We start from the raw sequence: 17,500 nt of genomic DNA on the forward strand, positions 1-17,500 counted from the left end.
GGATGGCTGTAAGTTAAAGGTTAGTTCTTAGTTGTAAGAGAGAAATTAGAGTAGAGTTATTCCTTCCCTCTCTATTTATCTCTCTGTCTATGGTTACCCTAGTTCCGCACACAATCTGAGCACTTTGTTTTTACAGGTACCCCATACATGTTTTAAGCACAAGGTTACTTGGCACAGTGGTACTAGATAAAATAAAATTGCATACATTGTTTGCCAAGATGAAACTTGTTTTTAAACACTAAGGCATCTGTTTCTGTCTTAGAGCCATGTTTGGTATCTGAAATGATATATTACTTAGATATGCACATCGAACTTATTTCGTACAGGCAAGGCCGAAAGCAAGTAGACATTTGGGGGGGGGGGGGGGCTGACTGAGATCGAGGCAGCAAAGCAACGTTTTTAGTGGGTTTGAGGGTATGTTCCCCCGTAAAAGTTTGAAAATTAGATGTCCTGAAATGTAATTTCCTGCATTCTACATTTCATTTCAACTTATTTTCGTGCATATATCCAATTAAGGTTCAAGCACGCTGTCTTGGGCACACACATCAGCCATCGAGGCAGCAAAGCAACGTTTTTAGTGGGTTTGAGGGTATGTTCCCCCGTAAAAGTTTGAAAATTAGATGTCCTGAAATGTAATTTCCTGCATTCTACATTTCATTTCAACTTATTTTCGTGCATATATCCAATTAAGGTTCAAGCACGCTGTCTTGGGCACACACATCAGCCATCTGGGCTGTCTGCCCAGGACAGTGGGTTCGTTGTTAGTGGTTAGTGACAGAGAACAGGGTATAGTGGTCTTACATCTACCCACAGTCGTTAACTCGCTCTGGGTGGGAGCCGGTTACCGGGCTGCGAACCCTGTACCTACCAGCCTTATGTTCGATGACTTAACCATGACACCACCGCTCCGCCGTGCCTGTCGTTTAGTACTACTTATAGCATATCTCTGATTATCTTTCCAGTAAAGTCTGGAGATCGGTGGACTGTGTTGATCAGCTCGTAAATCAGTGTCATCACCTCCCAGACTGGCAGGCTGTAATCAACAGCGGGGCATTGGATACTGCCAGCCAACAGATGCAACAAACATGTAAGTCTACCCGTCTCAGTATAGGGCGTCAAAGTGGGGCCGCCGGGGGGGGGGGGGGGGGGGGGGGGGGGGGACGTAGCCCAGGACAGTGGTAAAGCATTAGCCAGCCTCAAGTTCAGCCAGTAAACGTTTCGCTAACGTTCGCGAACTATTTGAGGGGTTCCCGACGTGGCAATTTGGTTTAATATGAAGCGCATGAACCAGTCGGCCGGACGTTTTTTCTGCTTGGTCTGGCTAAACGCGGCCCTGATGTGCGGTCGGTCTAGGATCGATCCAGTGGCGTAGCGAGGGAGAAGGGGGATGGGGGGCACGAGGTCCATGCCCCCCAATCAAACTTTTTTTCTTTTTTTTTTACTGTATTAAAATTTATATAATCATACATACATACATAGTGTGGGTTGCTCTCCCCAATATGGCTTCCCTCCGATATGAAATCCTAGCTACGCCAGCGGATCGATCCCCGTCGATGAGACCATTGGGCAATTTCTCGTTACAGTCAGTGCACCACGACTGGTGTATCAAAGGTCGTGGTATGTGTTGTCCTGTTTTTGGGTCGGTGGTAAAACGCTCGCATTATGCGCGGTCGGTCTTTGATGCTATCCTGTCTGGTGGGTGTCACATATAATAGATCCCTTGCTACTAACGGGAAAATGTAGCGGGTTTCCTCTGATGACTACTTGTCAGAATTATCAAATGGTTGACATCCAATAGCCGATGATTAATAAATCAATGTGCTCTAGTGGTGTCGTTAAACAAAACAAACCGTATAAGATGAACCTAAATTATATTTATTTATCCTAAATCCCTTTATAATAAAGGATCAACTAGTGAGACAAAAAGGTATGTATACATACATGTACTTAATTTGACAACACTAAAACATTTTTATAAAACAAAAATCGATTAATGTTATTCAGGTTATATGGCGTCGGTTAAGGACTACACAGATATTGAGACAGTAATCCCGCTGTCGCCACTTCATGGGCTACTCTTTTCGATTAGGTCAGGTCAGGTCAGGTCAGAGAGTTTAACGTGCACATCTAACTCGTGTAAATCTGTTAGTAAATGCGGAGATAAAAGATACGGCACATGTGACATATTAGTTGAAGGTAATACATTTCAGTTTACAGATGGCAAATCATTCTATGTACATACCAACATGAATTGTAAGACAAAAAATATTATTTACGCTATAATATGTACAGGTTGCAAAGAAAATTATATTGGAGAGACCGGTATGGAACTTCGATACAGGGTCACCTTGCATAAACAGCACATTAGGGACTCTTCGACCAGTATTTTGTGGATAAGTCATCACATCAAAAGCTGTGGGAACGGCAAATTTACTATATTACCATTTTATAAAGTTATGATGGATGACAAACATTTTCGACAGCAAAAGGAAGCCCATTTTATTCGCATTTTCAAACCAAAACTTAACATATGCTAACCCATACTGTGGTCACTACACTCCAACATAGTTTGAAACTTTGTTGTACAATGTATCTACTGTTAGAACATTTGACTCTTATATGCTTGTTTACATGTATTACAATGTAACAATAGCAATGTTAATATGACAGTTATATACCGTCACCGTAATTATAATTATCTCGTGTGATGTCAAATATGCAATTTATTCGTGGTATGCATTTTGTATTGTTATAATTTTCGTCATGTATAAGGAACTGATGAACCCGTTACGAGTGAAAAGGCGCTTATTCCATTAAAACGTTGAGAAATTCTATCTTTATATATATATATATATATATATATATATATACATACATATGATAGATAGATACACACACACACACACACACACACACATACATACATACATACATATATATATATATATATATATATATATATACACATACATATAGATATATATATATATATATATATATATATATATATATATATATATATATATAGATATATACATATATATATACATATATATATATATATATATATATATATATATATATATATATGTTACAGTTAATCTGTATAATCAGGTAATGTATATTACCTGATTTTTTTCAGCTAATATGTATATTACCTGTTTCACTCAGGTAATATGTATACTAGCTGAAAAAATCAGGTAATATACATATTACCTGAAATATACTTCACTAATTTATACAGATTACCTGAAACGTGCAGAATGGTCTTTAGATCAATGTAGACCAAGTTCTCAGTTAAAAACAAGTCTTTTGATCAATGTAGTCCAAGTTCTCCTTGATTGGTCACAATACCTTTGATGTACATGTTCATTGTTAAATCATTTCATAGACAATGTTACAGTTAATCTGTATAATCCACCACTGCTGTTTTAACTAATCCTGTCTGTAGAGCACAATAAAGATGTGCCAGCCTGCTAGGACGCAGATGGGATTAGTTGGAAAAACAATGCTTGATTTAGGCTGCTGATTTCCTTTGACTGGCTTCATTTGATTGGTAGGTATAAATATCCTGGTGAATGGTGTTCTCTGTCACTAGCAAAATGTATCTAGAGGAGACTTTCAGGCGTTCGCTGTACACGAGTTATGGAGAGAATAAGTGTATCTTGCTACCTAAGGACGAATACATTAAGACGGTTGGCGAGTTGCTGGAAGCCACCCAGGCACCCAAGAAATCACCGCGTCAGTTTTACTTGCTTAAGAAATATGAACTACTGCAGTGTGGGGACGTTCAAAAGCTCATCAGAAAGAAGCTAAACCAGGAACATCCACTGTACTTAGCTACCATCGAGGAGACTGTTGACATCATCAAGCGCGCCCACATCGCTACTGGTCATGGAGGACGAGACAAGATGATCAAGGAGATCAACAAGAAGTACGCCAACATCACCCAGGATGCTATTACCGTGTTCAAGTCCATGTGCATCGAGTGCCAGAGAAAACGGAAACGGACAACTACCAAGGGAATTGTCGTCAAACCAATCCTGTCTAAGGACTTCAGTTCCAGAGCGCAAGTTGACCTCATCGACATGCAGTCTATGTGCCATGGTCAACACAAATGGATCATGGTGTACCAAGACCATCTTACCAAGTTCTGCATCCTGCGTCCTCTCACTTCTAAGCGTGCATCGGAAGTAGCTTATCAGTTGCTGGACATCTACCTTCTGCAGGGAGCCCCTTCAATACTACAAAGTGACAACGGGTCCGAATTCACAGCGCAAGTTATACATAGTTGAAGCAGATGTGGCCTGACCTCGTGATCGTTCATGGGAAGCCGAGACACCCCCAGAGTCAGGGTTCAGTGGAAACAGCCAACTGCGGCATAAAAGACATGTTGATTGCATGGATGACACACGGGACTGGACTGTTGGACTCAAGTTTGTGCAATTTCAAAAGAACTCGAGCCATCACACTGGAATCAAGCATTCTCCCTTTGCTGCTCTGTTTGGTGCCGATGCGAAGGTAGGATTGACATCATCCAGCCTCCCCCAAGATGTCATTGCAAGGTTGCAAACTGAAGACGACCTCCTGTCTGCAGTATCCCATCCAAACCCAGTCGAAGCAGAACCTGTACCAGTCTCACCCATCTCTATACGTCAGGAGGAAATTAGGCTGCAGAGAGAGAGTGCCAGAGATGCCCAGTTCCAGCAGGCAGAGAGAATGGTCAAACGAAGTCGCATTGTGTTTTCTAGTATGCAAATCAAAAGCAATGTGACAGTGCCCATTCCTTCAGTTGACAGAGGACGTGCAGATCCTAGGAACATCATCAGAGTTGTGACAGAGTGAAGTGACAACGAGTTGTACACAGTTGCTGTAAAAGGAGGAATATTGGATCGAAAGTAATCTAGAAACGAATTCGATGTGTGTGCTGCGACATTGTATTCACCCGATGATGTCTGTATAGATAAGGCAATTTCCCTGCGTCAAGCTGTGCAACTGGAGTCAAGATGCGGTGGACAAAGTTTCACAAGATGTAACTGTGCTGGAAGTAAAAGGTGTCAGACAAATCGATGTAAATGCTTCAAAGCCAGATTGATGTGCAATTCCCGCTGCCATTCCAGCCTGCCATGCATAAACAAGAACTGTTGTTGATGAGAACTTTGACTACATTGATCAATAGACTTGTAATATACATATTACCTGATTATACAGATTAACTGTAACACATATACATACACATACACATACACATACACATATATATACATACATACATACATACATATATACATACATACATACATACATACATACATACATATATATATACATCCATCCATCCATCCATCCATCCACATATATATATATATATATATATATATATATATATATATATATATATATATATATATATATATATTCGTATATTTCAAAACAATTTTAAGAAATAAAAACATTTTAAATGTTTCAGTTATTCATCTTCAGAAAGGAACTGCTAAATAACTCTGCTGCTATATATATATATATAATAATATATAGGATTCGTCACGAGTGTATTTTAATATGGAAATTATTAATCAAGTCTCTGCCGAGACAAGTTCCGATTAACTAGACGAGGTAGCGAATTATATTTATCCTATAACACTTCTAAAATCACATTTTAATTCGATATTTAGTAAATCAAAGTTCTGAAGTTGCTTCATCGGTAATTAATAATGGTAAATATCAAATAGGTCTATGACATGGATATTATGGGTAAGTTAATGGATAAAAACAATTATCATGAATAATGTATATATTAAAAATATTCGCGTTTGTCTTCTTGGTCAGTATATACATTCTGTCTAAATACTATATAGGTGGACAGAGACCTACCAATGGCGGGCAGGGCAACTCAAACAACGTTGACACCGTAGACCAAACATGCACGACCAACCTGATGAATGAAATGGTAAAATGCAGCGCAGGTTTCAAGGCTTTTGGCGAGGCGCCTGCAAATGAACGTCGAAGCAAATGCGGGTAAGTCTCTTTCTCTCTGTATCTGTCTCTCTGTCTGTCTGTCTGTCTGTCTCTCTCTCTCTCTCTCTCTCTCTCTCTCTCTCTCTCTCTCTCTCTCTCTCTCTCTCTCTCTCTCTCTCTCTCTCTCTCTCTCTCTCTCCATGTGTATGTGTATGTATATGTGTGTGTGAGTGTGTATATATATATATATATATATATACACACTGTCACGGGGATTCTATAATTCCCGTAACTGAATAGAACACGATTATGAAAATATCTCTCCTAACTGTATATCTATTAGATCTCTCTGTAACAGGCTGTTAAACCCTAGTATGGCTCGTCTCTAGGTATGATCAGAGATACGATCTTATATAAAGTATATATTATTATAGCACGTTAGTTTTCTAGAAAACACAACAAAAACACAATACACTTTGGAATCTGTATTATCCTACGCTGACAAATGTACAGCCGTAGTAGTAAATTAATAACAGCAATAATAACAACCCAGAACTGATCACTTAATTAGTTAATCTCTAGGTGTCTAGTTACACAATATGCGAATCACTTCACCGTTACACCACACCCACACGTGTGATAATTGAGAAACGCTTACAGGAGAAGTTAATTAATAAAGGAATTACAACCCCATTCCTAACTGGTTAATTTTTAATTAACCCTAACTACTCATTCAGTAATCTTGTAACACAGAATTAATACTTATCACAATAAAGACAATAACCTACAGTGTACCTAGGTCCGCTAGGATGACTGGCTAAGCTTTATATTACCAAATACTCGTATAATGTTAGAACAAGAAGTCTACGATTTACTTCGTCAGATGACCGAAGACACTGTCTAAAGAATATTGGTATAATACAGTATTAAAATATTTAAGTCACATCAATCACATCAAGGTTATACACAGAGCAGAAATGATATTTACCAAGTCCTAACGGACTACGTTCGTGATCCCCTGGAGCCGTCCTAATTCGTTCTCCTAGATATCTCTAAATTCTAGCTATTTATTATAAATTCAGAATTGGCCTGGGGGTACAAGGCGGTACCTCCCCCTATCATCTGATATTTCCGCTCTACTCGCGTCGGTATATTTCTCTCTGAGCGTCAGACTTACTGACGCCAGTCGTCGCCATCACGGTTGTAAAAACCGCACTCGCAGAGGTATTACGTAACTACTCGCCACATGGCCTCCGCAGCTGGACTAAGTGCATATTGGAATGTCCGATCGAGGACGGTCGCGCAGAAGTCTTACGTAACAAGTTGCCCATCTGGGCTACGGGCAATAAACTGCACACGGCCCTCTAACACAATTAAAATCGCCACAGGCGAAACAAATTTAAGAGCATGTTCCGTGACACACACACATAAATTGAGGTTGCACACCACAATTAATTACTCTATACAATTCAATGAAATTTCTATTGCCAACAAATACATTGTATTTTGTTGGCTGCCAAGTCTGCTTTGGATTTGCATTTAGCTCGAGCATCCTCTAGCCATGGTTAAAGTTTGTTTTGTTTAACGATACCACTAGAGCACATTGATTTATTAATAATCGGCTACGGGATGTCAATGGTCATTTTGACACATTCATACAGAGGAAACCCACTACGTTTTTCCATTAGTAGCAAAGGATCTTTTATATGCACCATCCCATAGACAGGATAGTACATACCACTGTAGCTGTGCTCTACTTATACCACTCGAGCTAATGTGCATCACGTTAAGACTGATGTATCTTACTCTGATTTTAAACATAGCATTAATTAATATATCATGTTAACTTAACACGATACTTGCATTGGTGCTCTTGCTAACATTTTTATTTTTTTATTTCAACTTATTTTTGTGCATATATCCAGTTAAGGTTCAAGTACGCTGTCCTGGGCACACACCTCAGCTATCTGGACTGTCTGTTAGTGGGTTAGTTGTTGGTTAGTGGTTAGTGAGAGAGACGAGGGTGTAGTGGCCTTACACCTACCCACTGAGCCCTTAAGAACTCGCTCTGGGTTGGAGCCGGTACCGGGATGCGAACCCTGTACTACCAGCCTGTAGTCAGATGGCTTAACCACTTCGCCACCGAGGCCTGTTCTTGCGAACAAGCTTCATTCTGTCACGCATTTACTAACAGACTTACACGAGTTAGATGTAAATATAGAAGGACATAGTATTTGTTTAAGATTCTTAGGCTGTCGAGTGCTGATAATAATATTTCTTTTAGATAAGCAAGCTTTTATTTTAGAACTTTACAGTAATATAGATAGATGGTTCTGGACAATAGGCATTATTTTAGTATTGTTTGGATTATATGTAGTGACCAGAGCAATACTCTCATTCTGATTGCAAGACTTATTTGAAGTTTTTCAAGCTTCATTTTGTCACGCCGGTCCTGGGAGAGTGGTAGTCCTCCTATAGCCGGTGCAGGAAGGATGAAGCTCACATCAGTCATACATACTTGACACATTCATTCATTCTGAAATAACTATCATCCATCTCAGTGTGAGCAATGTCAGTTTACTCCGACTGTGAGTCACATTTTGGCGGATAGCCAGAGTACTACCGCTCGAGAGCTAGATGGACATTGGACAGTTATGACTGCTGCCATAATGTTAGGCACATTTTGACAGATAATTTACCGATTTAATTGTATCATGAACAAACCCCACACATAAGCTAACAAACAAACATAGACACTATATATTAAACTGAACAACAAAACCGTATTCCGGTATTAAATTTACATCTCTGCATAAGACAGAGACGCAATGATGTTCCAGGCAAAGTCGTGATTGCTTCCATGATCCACCATAAGGTGTTCGTCCTTAGTAGGACAGCCACTACCATAGGAAATACATAATATATTAAAATAATAGCTTTTCTTTCTTTCTAATATATTTATTTATTTATTTATTCTATTTATTATTAATTTCCATAAGCCTGAATCCAAAGGATATTTTATGCAAAGTCGTGATTACTACTTACATGATTCACTATCAGGTACTCGTCCTTAAGGGGATAGGGTGGCCCATTGATTTGTTTCTTGTTGCAGCCAGTACCCAGCGACTGGTATACCAAAGGCCGTGGTATGTGATATCCTGTCTATGAGATGGTGCATATAACAGATCACTTGCTACTAATGGGAAAATGTAACCGGTTTTTTCTCTCAGATTATATGCCAGATTTACCAAAAGTATGACTTCCAAGAGCCAACAACAATGTGCTATAGCGGTGTCGTTAAACAAAACAAACTTTAGGAGGACCGCCACTCCCCTAGGAGATACGTAATATATTAAAATATTCGTGATTTTGTGTTTCATTCTGTCCTATGTCTTTATTTTGGTATTCTTTTTGTCTTATTTCGGTCTCCTTTTTTTTTCTTTGTTCTATTTATTTATGTTTTTCCTACAGAGAGCTTCGCGAGTCGGTCAGCTGCATTGAAAGCCTGGCAGTCCGGTGTCCACAGAGCTCTCTTGTCCAGAATGCGTTATCGTCCACGCAGAGCCTTGTTGGCCCCCTTGATGCTCTCTGTAAGTCAAGGATCAGCGGGGCCTGTAGCACAAATAACAGCGGGGCCTACTTCTCATGATATACATTTTGCAACCCCCTCGGGGAGAGGGGAAAAATGACCTGATGAAACTAAATGTACACATCACTGTGGGGACCCCTGAAGCGCGGGGCCCGTTTCACATGCTACATAAGCTACTAGGATAAACCGTCTCTGGGGGCACTAGCCACCCAGTGCTAGAGCAAATCCTGAAATTCGGGCATAATCAATAGCAACATTCGGACGAAATGAGTAAGCCTGAATACTTTTCACCGTGTAGTCCCGTCATTCTGCCCCCAATATTATATTACATGTAAACCATTTAAAAATGCATTGTGATTCGTTTGCAACCCTATATAACTGTTTGGCAGCAATGCTGCTAAAATGAATAAATGTTCTAGTCCAGATTCGGGCATTTCCGTTTAATTCGGGGGGAAATTAGCACTGGTTACAGGGAACGACTTTTTTCATGCAATGGAATTTACTAGAAGTTATTTATTTCTGAGCCGATTGTTTTCTAAATTGGATACAGAAATGGCATATATATTGTTTTGTACTTCCAAAATACTTTTTCTTTTTCTTTTTATGTCAAACAAAACTGAAATTATTTTTTAAAAAATTAAAAAATTGTAGGAGGATGGGACGGACTATAGTGTTCAAGAATGTACATAATGTACATGTTTAAATCCCCTCTTATTAAACAGTACACGCTGCCATTTTCAAGATAGTTCCAGCTAACAGAATTTAGTTTTTGGTAATTACATATTAAACCTGGTTTTCTATTTACAATACCGGTATCTATCTATATTTGCAATGCGTTTCCCTTCGAACTAATATTTTGTGTACACTAGAAGCTCACACTTGTTTTCTATTTATTTTTCCACGAGTGCGTAGTCATTGAATTGTTGGGAAGTAATATCCGGTTTGTGCTATTGCAGTTAAACAGTAAGACAACAAGAAAAACATTGAATATACATAAATCGTTTATATGTAATTTTAAAGTCGTTAAAAGGTTTCTATTTGTTGGAAAATGTTGCAATGGCAGAAAACTTGGGACACTCATTTTAAAGACATACTGTCACGGATTTAAGGACCTTATGTCTCTAAAAATGGATAATAAATGAAAATTACATTAATTTTTGAAAACCAAATCTAGCTACCGCATCACTTTAATTGAACCAATTTTAGTTTTTGAATTATGGACCATTGCCATAATTCAATTATTTTCACAAAATATCATTAATAAGTGAGGTATGGTGGTGACGTAGATGTTTGAATAAAGTACATTTAGGGGAAAATCAAATATATCTTTGTTCATGTAATACTTTGTTAGACCATTTAATAGGTCAGTGGTCTGTGACAATATGCCTTTAAAAGAATTAGATTGTCGAAAGTTCATGTGCATGTAATAACAAAGAGGATTCCGTCATTTTAATAAACCTTTTTTAATATTTAAAATCTCATTTAATTCAAATTTGCTGTTTACTTTATTCCTTTGTCTTTTTAGGTGGTCCACAGTGACATTGAGGGACAGACGTAATACAACATGCCTTATGGTTTGCGATGCAATTTCACCCCCCCCCCCCCCCCTCCCCCCAAAACCAAATGGACCCACCTACGACGATGAGATTCATACAGACGGATATATGGATATGAATCAAATCTGCCACTTGTTTAGTAATTCTGCTGTAAAATCTACGATAAAAACCAGTTAAACTTTGGTCTTGTGTTTAAAAAAGAAGAATTCTTCAATATCGAGTTATTGTTGTTTATTGAGATATTTTCCAAAGTAAAGTTTCTCTGTTATTATTTTGCATTTTCGATTTATCAAGACAAGACTTTATTTACACTCGGGCCGTACACAACGGCATAGGAGGAATATATACATAAACATTTTGTTATATACACGTGGCAAGATGGTTGGCAGTAAATACATTAATAACAATACATTCACAAACACATATACAAACACATACAATCACGCACATCAATATATTATGTAATAATACAGATATTTAATACAAATATACGGGTATCCAAGTACTTATAAACGAATAGATTGTTAAACTTGTATATGGTGCAGTGGATAATGATAGTATTTTGTTAAATATGTTTGGGTTTTTTAATTCATTAGTTATTATATTTATGAAATATGATAATTTCTTTAGGGTACTAATTCGTTTATTCTCCATTAGTTCTCTAAATTTATAAGTACTTGGTCGCGTATAATAATATGGGTGTAGCAATTGGAATCTTGAATTATGGAAACAATGGCAAATAAAAAGATAATGGAACTCGTCGCCAATGTCCATTACATTACATAATGTGCAAATTCGATCTTCTATGAGTATATTATTCCAACGTCCAATTTGGTAATGGTTAGGTGACAATAAAACTGCGCTATCATGAACATATACATGCTATAATATAAGATATAAAAACACACTTGACGAACCTCCTGGGATTTTAAAAACTTATGGGCTGTTTCTCTCTCTCTCTCTCTCTCTCTCTCTCTCTCTCTCTCTCTCTCTCTCTCTCTCTCTCTCTCTCTCTCTCTCTCTCTGTCCGAATCTCTCTAAGAAATATATTTCAAAATTACCAAATGTGTGCCATCCAATAGCAGATGATTAAGTCAATGTGTGTGTGTGTGTGTGTGTGTGGGTATGTCTGTGTGTGTGTGTGTGTGTAGTGTGCGTGCGCGCGTGTTTTTGTTTTTTGGGGTGTGTGTGTGCGTGCACGTGTGTGTACAAGAAAACAGTTTTTCTGTTTATTATCATCTCGTGTTATACTGCTTGGAGTGTTATTGTTGCTGTTGTTTGTTTGGGGGTTTTTTTTGGTGGAGGGGTCACATCCAATTGCAAAACATTTTAACTTTCCCATACAGGACAGCACATACCATGACTAAGAATACTAGTAGAGTAGCACTGCTTGAAAGAGGAAAATACCGAGTCGGTGAAAGGCTATCGACCCCCTGACCCCTCTCAACAACTGACCTGCATTTGGCCCCTTTTAACATTATTGCAAAATACCAAGACAATGGATGATTTATTGCACCGTATTATTTTAAAATATTTTGAAAAAAAAAATAATAAAAAAAAAAAAATAATAATAATAAATAATAATTTACACCCCCACCCCCCCCAAAAAAAAAAAAAAAGAAAAAAAAAGAAATAATAATCCCTCTTGGCTTGGATCTCGCTCAGGGTGGACGTGTCTTGTTGAGCTCCGTAGCTGAAGACTACTGGTGAATGAACTGAAGATTTTCACACGAGAATAAACGGAATCGACCGGCCTCGGTGGCGTCGTGGTTAGGCCATCGGCCTACAGGCTGGTAGGTACTGGGTTCGGATCCCAGTCGAGGCATGGGATTTTTAATCCAGATACCGACTCCAAACTCTGAGTGAGTGCTCCGCAAGGCTCAATGGGTAGGTGTAAACCACTTGCACCGACCAGTGATCTATAACTGGTTCAACAAAGGCCATGGTTTGTGCTATCCTGCCTGAGGGAAGCGCAAATAAAAGATCCCTTGCTGCTAATCGGAAAGAGTAGCCCATGTAGTGGCGACAGCGGGTTTCCTCTCAAAATCTGTGTGGTCCTTAACATATGTCTGACGCCATATAACCGTAAATAAAATGTGTTGAGTGCGTCGTTAAATAAAACATTCCTTTCTTTCAAACGGAATGGTTGTGTAAGTGTTACATTATACTCTATGAGAAACTGGGGCGGGATGTAGCCCAGTGGTATAGCGCTCGCTCGATGCACAGTCGTTCTGGGATCGATCCCCGTCGGTGGGCCCATTGGACTATTTCTCGTTCCAGCCTGTGCACCACGACTGGTATATCAAAGGCCGTGGCATGTTCTACCCTGTCTGTGGGATGGTGCATATAAAAGATCCCTTGCTGCTAATCGAAAAGTGTAGCCCATGAAGTGGCGACAGCAGGTTTCCTCTCTTATTATTTGTGTGGTTCTTAACCATATGTTTGACGCCATATAACCGTGAACAAAATGTGTTGAGTGCGTTGTTAAATAAAACACTTCTTTCTTTCTTTCTATGAGAAACTACACGTCCTGTTATTTACAAACTGCACATTTCCTAAAATTTAAAACTTTAATTTGCAAAGATGGACTTGTACTCGGCGTACCAAGCCCCAACCCCCGTTTCCTATCTGAGAGTAACAACTGGTATGTGACCGGCGAACACCGATTGCCGTAGACTCGTATATATAATAATAATAATAGATTTTTATTTCAGATCAGTGATCCATAGAACATATTTAAACATCACATACAAAACTGATTACATAATATACAGTAGCTTGTACCAGCGATTTACACATACAGATTTGACGTACACATTTGTACACCGCAGGTGGGCAAGTAGGTCGTTTGAGGTTGTTTCGATGCTGCTCTCCAGCAATATGCTGATAAGTGAAGTAAAGCGCCAAAGTTTTTTTACTTGATGACTGACAAACGTCTTGCTGGCACTGTATGGTCGTCCTTGTCCGATCATCCACCGGTACACATTATTATAACGTATGCTAAGATCCTTCACGGTATCCCATGTACATTTCACCCATAATGCACCCGCGTACAAATTACTACAATAACTCACAAATAATTGTTTTTTTTAACAGATTCTGAACATTTTGCAAATCGCGGCAACAACATGTCTGCGCGTACACAAAGGGCTCTATACTGGTCTATACTGTCGTTTAATGTCTTTATCGTTTTTCATGTTTTTGCATATAATATGACCCAGATATTTATTGTTGTCAACAAATTTCAGTACATCACCACACAAATATATCGAAGGCACATTGATCGACTTCGGAGTTTCTGGCTCAATACACATACAAACAGTTTTTATTGTATTATATATAATATCATAACCTTCTGCAAATTTCTTTCAAATCGTGAACATTTTTCTTAATACAGCAATAGATGGGCAAAGAAGTGACATATCATCAGCAAAACTAAAGTTATTTAGAAACACCCCACCAACATTACACCCGACTACACATTTCGACAACTGTAGGTCAAGGTCATCAATATATATATGAAATAATAAGTGTGACATTATCCCACCTTGCCGGACGCCATTTGTTACATTAAACTTGCAGGAAATATATGCATCCCATTTTACACAAAACAACTGGGTTCAATACCATGCTTTGAGAAAGCCTTTTTTCAAATGTGTCATATATAATGACCAATGATTTACTCGGTCGCATCCAAAAAGCAGACTACTTTGTGAAATATAAAAGTTAAATAAATTCCTTAAAAGCAAATAAACATATATCGGTGGATGTCCCACTTTTAAAACCTAACTAATATTCCGATGTACTCAGGTCTGTTCGTGATAACAGTACATGCTCCATAACTTTTGGTATCACAATTGGTAATGCAATTGAACGGTAATTGCCTTTATCTGTTACGTCTCCGTTTTTGTTTTTCACAATAGGACCAAGAATAACATCTGTCATACTACTAGATACATGCCCAAGCAGCATGGCACTGAAACAAACTGGCAATAGAACAAATAATCGTTTGGATGCATATTGAATGTGTTCGATGAGAGGCCGTCATTCCCTGCTTATTTCCCACTGCTAAGTTTAAAAACAAAGTCCATTACCTCACTGGGATTTACGTTCATTTCAGCAACATAACTTGGATCATTAGTAATATACTCTTCAACATATGCTCGATGATGCTGACCCGTCACAGAATTTAGAAGTTCTTTATAATGTTCTTTAAACATACCTGCAATATTCTCTTCCCCTGTCAAACCATCCAATTGTTGCCAAGAGAGTTCGTTTATTATTTTCTATAGATTTTTTTTTTTCTCCACAATTCATAGGTCAAATTTTGTGCTATAGCATCTTCCTTCCTTCTATCTTGCTCATTTTGACACATTCTAAGAGCGTATTTAAATTGCCTACGTGTTTTGTTCATATTTTCACATGCAAGTCCTGTTCTAGGTTTACCATTGTCTCGCCATAACAAGTAGGCATCTCGAGTAATGAGATGTAGATATTTTACGTAGGTATTCCACACATGCACATTTTTGTGAGCGTCACTATTACCTTTAATAAAATGTTGAGATACCAATTTTAATGCATTAACAATTTCATTATATAAACTATCAATTTCATGTAGATGTCCAGATATATTGCAGTTAGGAGTTTTACAAGAAATGGTATCATTAGGAATATAGATTTGAGACGAGGAAATATCTGATTCAGCTCTATACGTTTTTATATCATCCGCAATAATTTTGACCAGTTTACAGACGTTCTTGGTAGTATGTGATATTTGGCCATATTGCATTTGGTAGAACCGTTCACACTGATGGTGAATTGTAATGGCAGATGATCCCATGGCGCAATGCCATGTAATATATTCATATTAGTCATTGCATTGTGTGCAACTGTAGTAGCCAAAATTATAATTAATGGTAATTTATCTCCATGGTTGAAATAGGCTGTAGACAATGCGACCTTATTTCTCCCTATATATTATTATGCGCAACAAGTTTAGCTCTTATGGTTAAAAGTAATCCAAATATCAAAGACCTTTCCATCAATAATGAACAACTCCTTATGACACAATATACAGATGACACGGAGTTAATTCTTGATGGGACTAAAAGATTTTGAAACTACAGTTACAGTACTGAACGAATTTGCTGATAGTCTGGATTAAATACTAACTATTAACTAATAAACCTGATAGAATCAAACCGGCCTCGGTGGCGTCGTGGCAGGCCATCGGTCTACAGGCTGGTAGGTACTGGGTTCGGATCCCAGTCGAGGCATGGGATTTTTAATCGAGATACCGACTCCAAACCCTGAGTGAGTGCTCCGCAAGGCTCAGTGGGTAGGTGTAAACCACTTGCACCGACCAGTGATACATAACTGGTTCAACAAAGGCCATGGTTTGTGCTATTCTGCCTGTGGGAAGCGCAAATAAAAGATCCCTTGCTGCCTGTCGTAAAATGAGTAGCCTATGTGGCGACAGCGGGTTTCCGCTAAAAACAGTGTCAGAATGACCATATTTTTGACGTCCAATAGCCGATGATAAGATAAAAAATCAATGTGCTCTAGCGGCGTCGTTAAATAAAAACAAACTTTGATAGAATCAAAAGAACAATAGCTTGTTTTTCCGTGAGTGAAGGATGTTTCGGTATGGTAGTTATATATGCGTACGTAAAATCCCTTAAACTTATATGAATGAGAAAGATTTTGGATGTAACAAAGGATTATAAATGGAAAAACCTACTTCTATCGACAGTTCCAGATTTTAACAATATAGCTACTTTTTGGAAATTCCTACCCAAGAGTCTTGGCAGGCAAAGTAAATAACATATTTTGGACTGATTGTCTGAATAACATTTTGCCATCAACTTTCGAAGCATTTTTGACAGAACCGATATTTTATAACTCTAATTGGCATCAAAAAGGTATCTCTCAGATTACAGGTTGTTTTTAACACATGTGGTAAACTTCATACATTGTTAGAAATTCTAGATAACTGATACTGAGCTGTTCTTTATAACTTATTATGGCGTTGTTCAAGCAATTAAAAAATACCTTAGACGACTAAAGATTGTTCAATCAGTCATTCTCCTTTCTGGATGATACCATTGTTTGAGAACACTATTTTCAGTCAAAAAGGGTTCTAAAACCTGTTACTATATTCACATGCCAGTGTAGACAGTAGGAGCAAGATCGCGCGCCGGTGTAGACAGAGCTAAATACAACATGAAATGTTCTTTTGTTCTTGAATTTGCATCCGATGTCCGGAATAGAAGGCGCACGGTGTCGACAGAGTTTTTTTCCTAATAAATTAACGGTAGCTGAACGAGACTTTAAAACTGTGCCGGTTTACACAGAATGCCGGTTTAGATAGATGCCGGTTTGGACAGTGTGTGTGTGT

At 38.3% G+C, this 17,500-nt stretch overlaps 1 protein-coding gene across 3 annotated transcripts in view; it reads left to right on the top strand.

Moving 5' to 3' along the window:
* The window catches only part of LOC121390046, a 111,539-nt gene that overhangs the window by 5,801 nt on the left and 88,238 nt on the right, over nt 1-17,500 (top strand). For 2 of the 3 annotated variants that reach the window (XM_041521754.1, XM_041521753.1), the window contains exons 3-4: nt 963-1,087; nt 5,859-6,018. In XM_041521754.1, the coding sequence (XP_041377688.1) occupies nt 963-1,087; nt 5,859-6,018 (285 nt within the window). Of the gene's footprint in view, nt 1-962; nt 1,088-5,858; nt 6,019-9,429; nt 9,549-11,072; nt 11,375-17,500 lie in introns of those variants that run through there. The other variant, XM_041521755.1, reaches the window with a different exon arrangement.

This window comes from Gigantopelta aegis, chromosome 15 (assembly GCF_016097555.1).
Source record: "Gigantopelta aegis isolate Gae_Host chromosome 15, Gae_host_genome, whole genome shotgun sequence".
Lineage (NCBI taxonomy): Eukaryota > Metazoa > Mollusca > Gastropoda > Neomphalida > Peltospiridae > Gigantopelta > Gigantopelta aegis.